The sequence below is a fragment of the Nelumbo lutea genome, chromosome 3 (assembly GCF_056320005.1).
Source record: "Nelumbo lutea isolate HS-2025 chromosome 3, American lotus-T2T, whole genome shotgun sequence".
Classification (NCBI taxonomy): Eukaryota; Viridiplantae; Streptophyta; class Magnoliopsida; order Proteales; family Nelumbonaceae; genus Nelumbo; species Nelumbo lutea.
In genome coordinates this window covers 111,432,431-111,447,711 of record NC_142686.1, presented here as the reverse complement: position 1 = coordinate 111,447,711, position 15,281 = coordinate 111,432,431, and the positions used below count along the sequence as shown (strand labels likewise).

At 44.5% G+C, this 15,281-nt stretch overlaps 1 protein-coding gene across 1 annotated transcript; it reads left to right on the top strand.

Annotated features, from left to right (window-relative positions):
- The first annotated feature begins 7,991 nt into the window (after positions 1–7,991).
- Positions 7,992–9,693, top strand: LOC148867648 (GATA transcription factor 15-like). Its single transcript, XM_088981677.1, has 3 exons — positions 7,992–8,656; positions 8,815–8,940; positions 9,071–9,693. The coding sequence occupies exons 1-3, from the start codon at positions 8,636–8,638 to the stop codon at positions 9,335–9,337; spliced, it is 414 nt and encodes a 137-aa protein (XP_088837803.1). The 5' UTR covers positions 7,992–8,635; the 3' UTR covers positions 9,338–9,693.
- Positions 9,694–15,281: the final 5,588 nt, after the last annotated feature.

Genomic DNA, 15,281 nt, shown 5'->3' with positions numbered 1-15,281 from the left:
TTCTCATGGGTCTTGTTCCAAAAGCAGAGTGCAAGCTTGCATGTGACCAAATTTAGATGGTTAGAAAATGGTTTTATATGTTCATTTTATGTTCATTAAACAAGTTATATCCCAACAAATTACTGACCGCAGTTGAACTTATTATGACCCACATATATCTGTGTTCTTACATCTTCGGCTTATTTGCTCGTTCAAACTTTTAAATCAACCACTGTTTTATATAGTAAGGTTTCCAAAATTCTTTTGAGTGTATGCATGTGAAGACAGAGCTAAACTTTTCTCCATCTCGCATTAGCATTAAAGGTATGTGGACTAAATCGTGTGAATGTGAAGTTGAAAATTGAGGTATATCCAACTATGTTGAAAACAGAGTTAAACGTATCACTCGATCTTGCATCAACCTAAATAAAAAAAAGGCACTCCCACAAACCTGTTATCTTGAATGTAGGACGTTTGAAGAGAACAGCACAGGAGAGAGATTGATAATGGCACTACAGCAGAGAAGATGTCAACCATAAAAAATGCCAGCTCAAATAAGACAACGATTGTGAGTAAAAAAAATAAAGGCTCAGTTTGGAATGAGTACAAATGCATACTGTACATTTGTATTTGTACTCCTTCCAAACTGGCCAAAGAGTACAAATACAATTATGTACAGTGCAAATGCATGCAAAATAATACAAAATATAAGGTTTTGCACGTTACATGTTTGCATTTGTACTCCTTCCAAACTGAGCCAATGGAACGAATGAAGAACGAATAAAATATAGTTAAGAATAGGAGTGCTTTTTTACGTGGAATATGAAGTTGGAAATTTGTTGCTGCCTGTGGAAGGGGAAACTAGGAGAGAGCCATTAGAGGAGAAAGAAGGCCAAAATGAGACCAGTTAGGGCATTTTTTTAGGGTTAAGTACTCTGCCAACTCAATGCAAAATTCTGAATGACATCCCCTCATAATCTATTAGTAGCCACACCCCCCCCTGTAAACCACATCCTGCCTGTGAATTTGGCATCAATTCACGGGCAGGATTCATCCCCCCTGTACCGTGGGGCTAAACAATTCTGATCTGGACTGATCAGTCATTCTCTCTAAAATATCGACCTTTAATCTAGTTTTGCATAATTACCTAAGTGCTCATGTTCATACATGAATGAGAATTTTCATCAAGAATAAGAGCAATTCTAAGGATCGCTAGAAGTGATTCTTTGGAGTAATGCCAAATGGGTCTTAGATTCTTTCAAAAGAACCATTATATTCTTGACTTCTTGTTAGGTGTGGTTTGTATGTTTTTTCGGCTTAAGATTCTATTGTCAGAGTAGGGCTTTGAAATTATGGAACCGATCAAATTATACAGGCCCTTAAGCATGGACTAGTAGAGACTTATTTTAAAAAAAGAGGTAGGCGAATTGAATGGTTTTTGACTCTTTCGGTAGAATTGGTCTAGCAATGTCAGAGATTGTATGGTGATGGAGAATTTTCTTTTAGTGCAAGGTATGGTATCCGAAAAACTTTGATGAATATTGATTGTTTAGTTTTCAGTTTTTTAGGTATCATACCTTCATTAATGGGTGTTAGATTAGGTTTGTGGCCAATTCTAGTTCAATTGAATTGTTGAACTTGAACCCCCCTCCCTCCCCCAACCTTAGTGTATTAACGTAGGAGCATTTGCATTACACTTTCCATGTAGTTACAGTTCAGATTAATTTTATGGTGGCAAGACTCCTTTATTTTCCTTGCTTTTAGTCGGTAAAACTTTTAATTTATATATGTGATTTGAGGTTTAACACTAATGAGATATTATTGTTTGCTTTATGTTTCTCTTAATTAATTATTACAAAAAAATATCACACTATTTTGAGCTTGTTTCATGGTTTTCAAATTTCATTCATTAAACCGAGGTTTGCATTCATTATTTTTGTCTAAACGTTGGAATTAGGGATGACAATTTCTACCCATCCAGTGGGTACCTACTCTTACCCTCATGACGGTGTTTTTTTTTTTCGGAAAAGTATGAACATGTCCAATGCAGATTTCTGAATTCCGTTGCAGATCTATAAACATCCAAAATGTTAAAAACCCTCACTCTATACATAGATGTCTGCTCGTGAATTGGCATCAATTCCGAACTGGCCCCCACCCCAACTGTACTTTGGGCCTATGAATTTTGACGCTGGGCTGAACTGTCATTCTCCCTTTTTTTTTCCTTGAAGAATGGATTTCGGGGCGGGGATGGGATTTAGGATTAGGTACTGTATTAGGCTAATCCCAGCCCTCCCTGACCCGCATGTTGTTGGTAAGCAAATAAATTTTAAGTTCTAGATAATAATATTTTAAATTTTACATAAAGTATAGTTGATAGTTTTTGTGCTTTTTACATGCCTTAATCAAATAATTGGAAACTTTATTGTTTATTTGTGTTATTTTACTTATTTATTACTTATATATTACAAGAAATACTAGGAAATTAGAAGCGGGTTCTAAACCCAACCCTCTCCTATCCTTAAATGCAGGGAGAGTAGGGTTGGGAACAATTTTGCATTTTTATATGCATGGAGTGTTTTGAATTCTCAAAATCCAACATGCTACGTGTTTTGGGTCAGGTACATATTGAAAGGTTTAGGGAGACGGATAGGGTCTAAAATTTACAAAACCCTCTCCAAACCCACTCCCTTCTCATTCATAGTTGGAATGTGTTGGTCATTCAACTTGAAAATCTTTCTCTGATGCCAAAATAAACATCCATGTGTTTGTACTCCAATTTATGGCAATTTGATTGTTAATTATCATCTTCTAAAGATCTGGAAATGGATTGAATCAAGTTGGATCTTATCCATTAGATTTAATTTAATTAAAATAAATAAAATAAAAAAGGATCAAAATATTATTAATTATCAATTAAATGAACTAAAAAAATACTTCAATATTGTATTTCATGAATAAAATTAATTAAAAATAACTTACATGATACAAACCTGGGACATTATAGGTGGTTCTCATTTCATGGTTCTAAGAACGGTGGCATGGTTCCAAAATCATTCCAATCCTTTTTCCCTTTTTGTTTTTGAAAGTTGCAACTTTTTTTTTTTTTTTTGGAATCACAACAATGCAAAAAGACTCTCTCATGGTCATGGTTCTTTTTTTTAACCACTATAAATTAACATTGATTATATACTTCGTATGTATATTTACTTTCACTATGGACTTTTGATTGTATGATTCATGATCAAATAGAGACATAATGACCAAAAATCATATTGGTGTGTGACACACTATACATAATGCTTTCATGATTAAAAAAAAGGCTATTTTAATGGTTCTGAAATCAAGAATAACATATATAAATCAAATTGGGTAGGAGTGGAATCACATCTGATCCAATTATGAATAATTTGATTTCAGATCAAGGTTTTAAAAAGGTGAAGGTATAGTTGAGGCCTAATGGCCCAAAAAGATGAGGCATAAATCTCAAAAATTAAGAAAAATTTAATCAAAGTTTATAAATGATAAAAATAACATTTCGTACATAAAGTTAGACGAATAAAAAATATAAATCCATAAAATAGAAGTTTATAAACAACAAGTTTTAGCCCTTTAACGTTAAACAAATTAATAACTAGTCAACTGACAATTATAAAGCCTTTACATTTCATGTTTCAACACCCAATTTTCTCAAATAATGCAAATGATTGGCGTGGAGTTGGTCCCATAGCTACTAAAAGCTATCAAATTCAATTAATCCAGTTTTATTCTGCATCAGCCTTAAGGGGTCAAATTTATAAGGCTTCAAAAAAAAAACTTTTTGATTAAAAGAATCTTCATTGTCATCATCAACATTCAAGCCTTGTCGGCAACATGAATCCCATTTTGTCATTCCATTCTATTTAATACCAAACCCATTATTAAATTATGGGCAGTATTTAAGTCATTTTTAACTACTTTGACCCATGTCCTTTTTGGTCTACTCGTATCTCTTCCGGTCTCTTCACTTTGCAACATATCACTTCTTCCTGTGCTATTCTTGGTCTTCTATGCATGTAACTAAGCCATTTTAGTCTACTTTCACTCATATCACCTGTTGTCGCACAGATTAGTTGAGGGCAACACCGTCACCAGGGCATACGACTCCCTTCAAGCCAATAACGTACATCCAACTCTGGCACCTTGCGAAGCATGAGTATGACAGGGCGGCCAAGGCATCGCACACCTCACCACCCAACTCCGGTGGAAAATGGCCCCTTGGCTCCCAACACTTAGCACGATAGTAAGAAAAGTGACAATCCTGGCTGCCTCAGCGGTATACCTCAGCCAGTGACCCCGACCATCTTGGCTTCGCCTAAGCAAGCACTTGGGGATGAAGTAGGCCAGGCGAGCTACAACTCGGTCGTACAACTCTGCCTCGGCCTCCCCCCCTATTTACCCAAAGCGAGTGTATAACGAGCCATTATAAGCCATTTTTTGCCTTGTGATCTCCTCGAAGGAAGGGGCAGGGACCCCTCGGTAAAAGAGAGAGAGAGAGAGAACACTATGTACAAAAAATGCTCTTCATTTCATTCATTTGGTCAAGTATAATCATTTACAAAAGATGATGATGCGTCGAGGATGAGCTGGAGGTGTATCCGGGAGGGGGGGGGGAGGGCACCTCTCGAATGTCGTACAGGCCTCCCCCCATCTTGACCTGAACGACCAAGCTTCAGGGCTGGAAATGCAAAAGAACTTGGCCTTCCAGTTATGAACGGATGAGGGGTTATCAACGGGCTGAAGATAATACATGCCGGCCTCGGAGGAGTGCTTCCCTGGCAAGGACAAAGCACAAAAAAGCTTCATCGTCAAATCCACGTACCAAAGCCGGGACAACACTAACAAGGAAATTATGGTTCTAAGGGCATTAGGGGCAAGCTGGCTGATGGTGATTCCATACCACTTCAGCAACTCAGAGATCAGGGGATGAAGGAGAAACCTAAGGCCGAACTCTAATAAGTGTTGATAGACACAAATCTCCCCTTCCTTAGGGGTCCACAGTCGGTCACCAACATTGGGCACCCTAAGTGTATAAGACCAAGGTATGTGGAACTGCCTGGCCAGGGACTTAACTTGGTCCACGTCCGGAGATCTATCAAACTCTAAACGTGGCAGGTGGTCCATAGTCACCCCTCGGGTAGCGTATTCAGCTACCGCCCTAAAGTTGGGTTCTGGGACCGGCTCCCCTCAGGCTCCCTTGGTGTCACCGATGTAACACTTTCACAAGGAGGGCCATCGCCTCGGCACCCCCAAAGGCTACCCTATCCCTTAGCACCATCACCCCTCGCTGAGGAGAGACCACAACTGCCAACGGTCCCAAATTGGAACTAAGTGGAGTAGGAGTCCGAAGAGAGCTCCCTTCTGAGAGATTGGAAAGTTCTTAGCACTCGGGGCCTGAATCGGAATAAGACATCGGATCAAGGTGTTACTTAGACGAATGAATGCTGAAGGCAACTAGAAGAAGTGAACTAGCCGAAGGCTTTGGGAGTAGAAATCACTCAACAGCAAAGGTGCCTAGAGGCAAATGATGAAGAAAAGCGTGTCTAAGGCCTCTATTTATAGAATAACAAACGACCCAGATCCTGTTGGATCGGGCGAACCAACAGGCCCGCTCATCTTAGTCCACTGGTTTGGGCACATCAACCCAGTGAATGGGTGGTCCGATTCACCCGGGGACCCATCCCCCTTACGGAAGACTCTCCTCGCACTCGACCCACATCGGACACGGTCCCGATGTATCAACCCGCAGTACTTGTCGCGTGACTCCAAGTTGTCGCCACGAAAGTACAAGGCATGGGCTCGGCCTTTCTGAGCCCCTCTCGCTCGAACTCCCAAGCCGAAGCCGAGCCCCCTACAACTTTATCATTCTCCTGCGAGCAAGAATCAGACGAAGCATAAGCGAGACGGATGCGATGCCATTGCAGGGCACCCTTCACCAGATGAGCCCGATGGCGCCTACCAGCAATGATACTCCCATCATCCGAAGTTGAAGCCTCACCCAGACCTCCACCTCGACTTCGAGAGTGGGGGGCAAGTGATGTAGGCACATTTCGCTAGGACAACACCGGGCTAATGCGTGTCTAGCCAACAGGCGCTAGCTGGGATCCACTGCGGTAGTTGGACTCAAATGGCCCAATCGCGGGATGCCGCGTGGCCTCGTGAGACAACCATGTCATACCCCTTGTATGGCTCGCATTTGGGCCATTTGAGTCCAACTACCTCTAGGCGGCTTCGAGTATAAATATGAAGTAACCCCCACAAGGTTAACGATCTGGAACCTAAGAGACTCTTGGTATTCTTATTTATTGGGGACCTAGTGCATGCGAGAGACCTCGTCTTAGCCCTCGCCCGCACCGGACTCCTTTCTCCTTGTGCACACATACTAACTTGACCATCGGAGTCCCTACCTTAGGTCCTCACTTGAGGCCTCTAACATCTCCTCCCGTGTAGAGCATCCTCCCTCGCTTCTCTCGGATGCCTCATGTGTGCCTCTAAGGAGACTCTCCTTGGCTACTAGTCCTCGTTCGCCAGCCTTCAGCCTGTCCAGGCCTTCGAGAGATAGCACACCTCGGCCACCAGCCTTTGGCCTCATCGGTCCTCGATGCCTCGAGTCCCTTGGTTCTGCCCTGAATCTTAAGAGTAAATTTATAGTGTTGCCCTCAGCTAACTTGAGCGACAACATCACCTATTTCGGATACACTCCTAGATTCATTCCATTGAATTTGGTTATGATTCTATCTTGTTAGTTTTCCACTCATTCATCTTAGTATATGCATTCATATCATATGATATCCTTTTTTGACTACACAGTGTATCTGTTTGGTTCCCTTTATGTTTATGTTTATTGAGCAAACGTTGTCAGATAGGCATCCCATCAACAAATACCTCATTAATTGCATCTATATATGTAGGAAGCCCTCATTCGGGTAAGAGTTTATTGGCACTTTGTTTATAATAAACATCCCCATTAATTGCTTTTCTGGATTTTACCAATTACAAAACGTTCGCTTATTAATTGCTTTTCTCGATTTTACACCCATACAACTATATCTTTTGCAATTACGCTTTTAACCCTAACTTGTGGTGCACATGAAACCTTAAAATAACCCTAACTTATTTTAATGTTTTCTTGAATCCTGATTTTCTCCTCACAACACTCGCAGGGAGCCATGGCCCCACACCCTATCCCTTAAAATTTAAAAATTTCCTCAATTCCCATGTATCTCACTTCTATTTTAGCCCTATCTAAATTTATTAACTTTTGCCCCCTCCTCAGAAAAAAATCCTTTAACTCTATTCTTCGGACTTGCAGCGACACATCAGGAATATCTAAAAGTAATTTATTTTATCATTTATGGAAAGATATTCCTAATGCGTGGTTGCAATATGCGCTCCAAAGATTGGTACCAGAGCGCTGTATGACTACGAAGTAGCATATCCGGATTCCTTTTCTCCAACCCACAAAAGTTTTTTTCAAAGAAATTTTTTCAAAAATTCTTAAATTGCGCTCTCCCTCTCCCAAAGAATTTTGATTTTTTGAGTTTTCCAGTAAAAAGGTTTTTGCCAATCGAATTGCATTATGGTATATTAAGCCCAACCTTGTTTTTGTAAACATTGTAAAAATTAAATACAAGTACTATATATCTTAATTTTTACTTTTATAATTTAATGACGAAAATGCCCTTTACTCAAACATTTGATCCTCCACCCTCCTCGCGATCCCTCTAACCCTAAGCAAACCATACCACTCTATTATATTATACCAAAATACAGAGTAATCTCTAATTTACCTAATAATTTTTGCTCTAAAATTAAAAACAAAAGGAAGGGGTTGGCTAGGGCTAGGGTTAGGGCTATGGCTAGCGAGAGGTGTGGATCGGATCAAATGTTTGAGTGAAGGGTATTTTAGTCATCAAAATGATCAAAGTAGAAACTAGGGCATTTTATTTATAATATTTTTATTTATTTGGGATATGAATGAGAATAACCTAGGGTTAGGCGGCTAGGGTTTGGTGTCGTGTCTCGGTGGTCAGAATCACCCATTATGTTATGTTGTGTGTCGGTTGCTTCCTATTTCATTCTCCTCACTCACTCTTTCTCTCTGCATGTCGGTCATTCTCTACTCTCCGCTACTTCCTCGTCTTCTTACCATCCTTCAAAGCTTAGCATCATATTCTATTCCTCTCTCTCTCTCTCTCTCTCTCTCTCTCTCTCTGGTGTCTTGGAGCCTGATAACGGTTCGTCGGTTCCTTGTCGCTCATTGATTCTGTCAAGATTTGATCAATTCTCTTATAGAAAAGCAGTCTCTCTCTGTTTCTGTTGCTCCACTTCACTACATCTGTGTTGTGTCTCTGGGTCTTTTGTCTGGGATCTCTTCCTTAAATGCAATACCTATTTTCGCTACTGCTACATTTCTCTTACATCCTTCATTTATCTCGCTATCTGAGCCCCACTTTATTCTGATTCCTCTTCGCCAAATTATTAGGGTTTTGGTGTGACAGAGGAGAGTATATTTTGTTGCTTAAAATAGCCCACGTAGACCAAGTGGTTAACTCTATTTCGTCAATTTGGCCCGCCTTTCTGGGTTTGTTTTAGTTCTTCAAAAGCAGTGATAGAGATGGTGGATCTCAGTGTAAAGGTAAGTGATCATTTTGCTCTCTCTGGCTCTCTGTCTCTTCCCCTTTCTTTTAATGAGCTTTTCACTTTCATCATGGATGCTGGATTACTTATCCATGATCTTTGCTTCGAGGGGACTGATTGCTTTGTTCTATTTCATTCTTCCCTTTTCATGTACAGGGATCGGAGTCTGAAGAAATGAACATATCATCGGAAGAAGGCCAGAGGAACGAGGCCAAGAAGAGCTGTGCCGATTGTGGGACGACAAAAACCCCTTTGTGGAGAGGTGGCCCAGCTGGGCCTAAGGTGATCACTTGTCAAAAGCCCATTTGCCTGCTCCCTGATTTTATTCGTTTATGAATTCAGGTACAAGTTGTATTGGGTTATATTTTCACCTGATTGTGAATTTTCATTTTACATCTTGTCTGCGATACAGACCCTCTGTAATGCATGCGGGATCAGATACAGGAAGAAAAGGAGGGCTGTCCTGGGTTTCAATAAAGGGGGACCCGAGAGGGAGAAAAAACCTGCTGCTGCTAAGAATAAAAAGCTGGGTGTCTCATTGAAGCAGCTGAGGCTGCTAACATTGAGAAGAGAAGTTTGGTTACAGAGATGGACGATAGCGAAGCAAAGGAAATTGGGGGAAGAAGAACAGGCGGCCGTACTGTTGATGGCTCTGTCGTGCGGCTCTGTCTATGCATAGAAAACGGGAAAAAGAAACCTAACCACTAATACAGTAATACCTCGTTTTTTGTATTTTCTCTTGGTTGATGTTACTCTTCAGTATCCAGGCCCCACTCCCAATCTGTTCTTTATTTTTTTGTTTTGATTTTGTTACAAAGACAAAGAGAATGGAATTTGAGTTCTGAAGAGGAGAAGAAGAAAGCAGATTGAATGGGGGATGTGACATGAACGGATGGATTGGAAGCTACAGATAGGGGCATGTTTTGCTAACATAATATTACTGTTTATTATTATTATTATTATTTTTTGTTTAAGTGTATGAAAATGGTAATGTTGGCAGTGTATATGAGGAACTTTGATATCATTTTTACGTTATATCTTGGCCAATGGGGATGAAGACGATGGGAAGAGTGGATTTATTTTTATTAAATATGTTTAATTTTAGATTTAAGGTTGATTTGCAGAATATTTTGTTTTCGTGACGGTTAGGTTTTAGGGCGGGGAACCGGGGAATACTCAGCAGAGCTTTGGGAGTTGGGGGCGGCCATTGTTTTTATGAGTCAGGATATCCTGCCCACGTCTATCCACACAACATCACATCCACACATCGATAACATTTCATCCTCGTTGTGTGTTGTGCGTAGACTAGGCCTTGCAGAGCTGCGGGCAGGAGATCCAGTTCCGGTTTATATGAGGAGCGAGATGCTGCATCTTGATGAAGGATGATTTGGCTCGACCTTGACACGTGGCAAAAGCAGCAGTTCGGCACAAAAACAAGCCTAAGACGTTTTCATCAAGAGGAGAAACTAGCGGACCGAGTTCCCTATTAGGGGTTCGAATTCACCCTTGGCCCCAAATCGGAAAGAAATCCATTGGCCTGTCTTGTAATAGTTCGGGACATCTCGTTGAACTGACCTATCTGGTAACAGCTCGGGATACGTCTCGCCGAACTGACATGCCTTGCAACAGTTCGGGACATACCTCGCCGAACTGACCTACCTAGTAACAGTTCGGGATACATCTTGCCAAACTGACATGTCTTGAAAACAGTTCGAGATACACCTCGTCGAACTGACCTGCCCTATGCATACCTCCGAACTCAAGATTTTGTCTCGTTCACCACTCCACACCTTCAGGGCACCAAAATCAAACAAACCGTACTATGCCTGACACTGAGGAAGTTCGTTCCCAAGGGCGTCGCACCTGACTGGCTTGGGATCTGACGCTTGACGGCCGCACTCTAAACGACCACCTGCCATCGCCACCTGACACCGCCGTCTCTAGTTAGAGAGACGGTTAGGCAGTGACAGTTCTGTCATAGCAGAAAGGACGATGGCCGAATTGACAGACGTAAGGGTAATCATACCCGACCTAACAAGGGCCTCGGAGCGAGTGCGCGAAGTGATTATAAGAACCCCTTGCCCCCAACGAACAATGTATGTAAACTTTGCGCCATCTAGTCTACACTTTGCCTTTGAGAGATTATTGACTTGAGCTTCGGAGTTATCACACCGGGTTCCCCCCGGAGTTCTCTCATTTTTCCCGTTTCAGGCTCCCCGATGCTCCAGCTCAGAGGCGAGTTCGTTGACAGCCAAGACCGGCCGGATTGCGCTCCATCAATTGGCACCGTCTGTGGGATTAGCTTCTAAAAGCCTCTTTCTAAATCTCATCTACCTACCCTTCTTTCAAAAACTCCAACACCCACTCCAACATTGAAATGGCCTCCTCCAGCAGTGCTGGATGTGGAACCGAAACAGCCACTACCGGAGAGCAACTTCATGCTCCGGCGGTGTGCATTGGGCAGTTCACCATCCCCCTTTCAGTGGATGGGATCCCAAGCTTGAATGTGCCACACGTGGTGGCACCTCTCCCACTACCTATCGAAACGAACTTCGCGGAACCAACTGTTGTCCCACTGGCAGCCCGCCAAAACCAGATAGATGATTTGATGCAATGCATGTGGGCAATGCAGGCCCAAATGCACCAATTACAGCAGCACCAACTCCAGCAACACCAGGTGTTGCACCACCTCTCCCAACACCATTATCAACAACAATTCCCTCAACTACCCTTGAACCAGTCGCTCCCCTCCTGGCACCTTGTTTCAAAGCCGGTCAAGGCCTCCCCCCAAGGTGGACGACCTCACCAATGAGAGGCTTCCCGACCGCAGAACCCCCTAACAGTCAGGCCTCTTCCCCGGGCCGAAAGCCAAGAAAGATCACACCAGCTTCGTAGCTCACGAGTGGGTCAAGAACCTCGCCAACAAAGTTACATCGGTGCTCCAAGCCCGAGTTTCCACTCACGGAGAACCGCTTCAACGCCTTAGTAGCAAGCCAGCAATCTGGGCCCATCGAGCTCGGCAACATAGAGGCAACCAGCGCCAGCACCAGGCCCAATCAAAGAAGGTGCCGGTGAAGTCGCCGAACTGCTACCCGCGTGCTACCCGAGCTCAGAGGCAAGAAAGAAACGAGCTCAGGCGAGGTAAAAACCGCCCCCATTCTCTCAGTTCCTTCCCCCCATTCAGCAGAACTTTTGGCAGTCCCCTTGCCTAGAGATTTCAAACTCCCTCCTCTAGACAAGTATGATGGGTCATTTGACCCCAACGACCACGTAGACGCGTTTCAGTCGCAAATGCACATCGCTAGGGCAAGCGAGTCGTGCATGTGCGTGGCCTTCACCACCACCTTCAGAGGGGTGGTCCGCACCTGGTACCGGAACCTAGCTTTCGGGTCAATAAAAAGCTGGCCCCAGTTCGTGTAGATCTTCACTGCACACTTTGTTACCAGCAAAATGTGTTCGAAAATCGAGGAAAGTATCTTCGGGGTGATCCAAAGAGAAGGAGAACCCATACGGAGCTACATCAAACGGTTCAATGAAGCATGTTTGCAAATCCCTCGGTTAGACCCCGCGGTACAGCTCGTCGCGACCAAAAGAGGAGTGACTCATCAAGAGTTCAAATGGCACATGGTAGCCAGCCAGCCAGCAACCATGGCCGATTTCCTCAAGCTCGCGGACAAGTTTATGAGAACAGAAGAATAGATCAACCAGAGAAGCGAAGGCGGGGTTGAAAAAAGAAAAAGAGAAGGCGAGCCCTCCAACCCCGGCGACAGAAGAGGCCACAACCGAGAGGCGAAGCCAAGCCAGTCGCCCCGAGCTCCCTTAGCAGTTCGGACGGACTACACGCCATTGAACACAAGGCGGACCGAGATCCTGATGACGATCAAGGACGCTCCTTACGTAAAGTGGCCACCTCGCCTGAAGAACAACCCCAACGAGAGGAACACAAATTTATATTGTAGTTTTCATAAAAATCACGGTCATAGCATCGAGCAATGTAATAATCTCCGCGACGAGATAGAAGGACTCATACGTCGCGGGTACTTAAGAAATTTTGTACATTATGACGATAGTAATAAAGTAGATCGGCAAGGGAAACACGGGAAGGATGTCCCCGAGCCGAGCAATAGACCGGCCGAAACCTTGCAACGACCTCCTCTAGAAGAAAGGCCAGTCCGGGGAACCATCCACGTGATAGTGGGCGGTTCGGTGGTGGCATGATGCACTTCGGCGGCAGCAAGGACGTCAGTTTGCGAAGCAGCCCGAGAGGAGCAGAACCCTCCCAAGAGGCCGAAGAAGGAAGAACCGATCTTTTTTACAGAAGACGACGTGTGAGGTGTTCATTACCCCCACGACGACGCGCTCATCATAAAGCTAAGGATCAGTGACTTTGAAGTCCGGCGCGTACTGGTAGATTCAGGCAATTCGACAGACATACTATTCAAATCGGCGTTCGACCAGTTGCAGTTGCAGAAAAGCGATTTGAAACTCGCTCACACTCCTTTGGTAGGCTTCAGCGGAGAGGAAGTCAGGGCCTTGGGAAAAATAACAGTACCTGTAGAAGTCGGCACATGGCCGTGCGCGGTAAGACTCAACCACGATTTCCTAGTGGTCGCAACCCCCTCCCCATACAACGCCATAATAGGGCGACCAATTACGCATATTCTGCGTGCAGTGGTCTCCACCTATTATCTGGCAATGAAGTTCCCCACGGATTTCGGTGTGGGGGTAGTGCGGGACGACCAACTTGAGTCCCGCAAATGCTATGTTGCCGCCCTGAAGGGAAAAACTAAGGCAGCCGACGATCTCGAACTAGAGCGACCTACGGAGCAGGGCGAGGAACGAGCTTCGCCCACTGAGGAAACAGTCACCGTCCCGGCCTCGGCTACAGATCCGGCGCGAACACTACAGATCGGTGCCTCCGTCAACGAACCTTTGCGAACTGAACTGGTGAGTTTCTTACTCCAAAATTTAGACATTTTTGCATGGTCCGCGACAGATATGCCCGGTATTGACCCCGACCTTATAACTCACAAGCTTAACACTGACCCTGTAGTCAGACCTATTAGACAGAAGAAACACAACTTAGCCCCGGAGCGCTGGAGGGCGGTCGATGAAGAAGTCGAAAAGCTCCTCGCAGCGGACTTCATAAGGGAAGTTCATTACCCGAGCTGGGTAGCCAACCCAGTGCTAGTGAAAAAAGCCAACGGCAAGTGGCGCATGTGCGTCGACTACACCGACCTGAACCGAGCTTGCCCAAAAGACTGCTTCCCCCTGCCCCAAATTGACCGCCTGGTGGACGCGACCTCGGGACACGAGCTGCTAAGCTTCCTGGACGCCTACTCAGGCTACAACCAGATTAAGATGGACAAATCCAACCAAGATTGCCAAAACACAGTTTTCGCGAGAATTAATAAAAGACTTGGATTCTGTCTTCCAAATTCTGCGTCAGTATAACATGAGACTAAACCCAAACAAGTGTGTCTTCGGTGTCACCTCGGGTAAGTTCCTATGGTACATTGTCAACCGGCACGGCATTGAGTTCAACCCGGACAAAATAAAGGCCATCCTTGATATGAGACCACATCGGAAAGTAAAAGAAGTTCAAAGGCTAAACGGCCACATAGCCGCTCTGAGCCGCTTCATGTCCAAGTCGGCAGACCGCTGCCTGCCTTTCTTCAAGGCAATCAAAGGCAATGGGTTCGAATGGACCCGAGATTGCCAGCTCGCGTTCGACAAGCTAAAGACTTACCTCGCCACCATACCAACCTTAGCCAGACCCGAGGAAGGCGAGGTCTTAGAACTGTACCTCTCGGCGAGCGACGAAGTGGTCAGTTCGGTATTAGTAAAACAAGTAGATCGGGTCCAGCGGCCCGTCTATTATGTTAGTAAAATTCTGCAGGGAGCAGAAACAAGGTACCCGCAGATAGAAAAAATTGCCTTCGCACTAGTGGTATCAGCTCGGAAACTCTACCCATACTTCCAAGCTCACACCGTCATTGTCTTAACCGACAAACCCCTAAGACAAGTTTTGTTGAAGCCTGAGGTCTCCGGTAGGCTAACGAAATGGGCCATTGAACTCAACGTGTACGATCTCCAGTACAAACCCCGGACCGCAATTAAGGCCCAAGCTTTGGCAGATTTTATCGCCAAGTGCACTTTCAGCCACGAAGCCCTACAGGTCGAGCCCGAGGTCCCTAGTTCGGGCGAACCCGAAGTTCCCGAGCCAATAAGGTTTGAACCCCGTGAAGTAGCAGCCAGTGTGGCATCTCTCCTGGTTAGGCGAAACGTGAACTGGGATGAGGAGCCCTGAATCCTTCACATGGATGGTTCCTCGAACCAGCAAGGCAGCGGTGCTGGAATAGTCTTATAAGGCCCGGGCGGCACAAAATTAGAATACGCACTACGCTTTGAGTTTGCGGCATCCAACAACGAGGTAGAGTACGAAGCACTGATAGCCGGACTGAACCTAGCGCGAAAGGTAAAGGCAAAGCACTTGGTTATCTGCAGCGATTCCCTGCTCGTGGTCAACCAAGTTACGGGCGAGTATGAAGCACGCGAGCTCTCCATGATCGCATATTTGGCGAAAGTAAAAGAGGCCCTGCTCAACTTCCGATCACACTTCA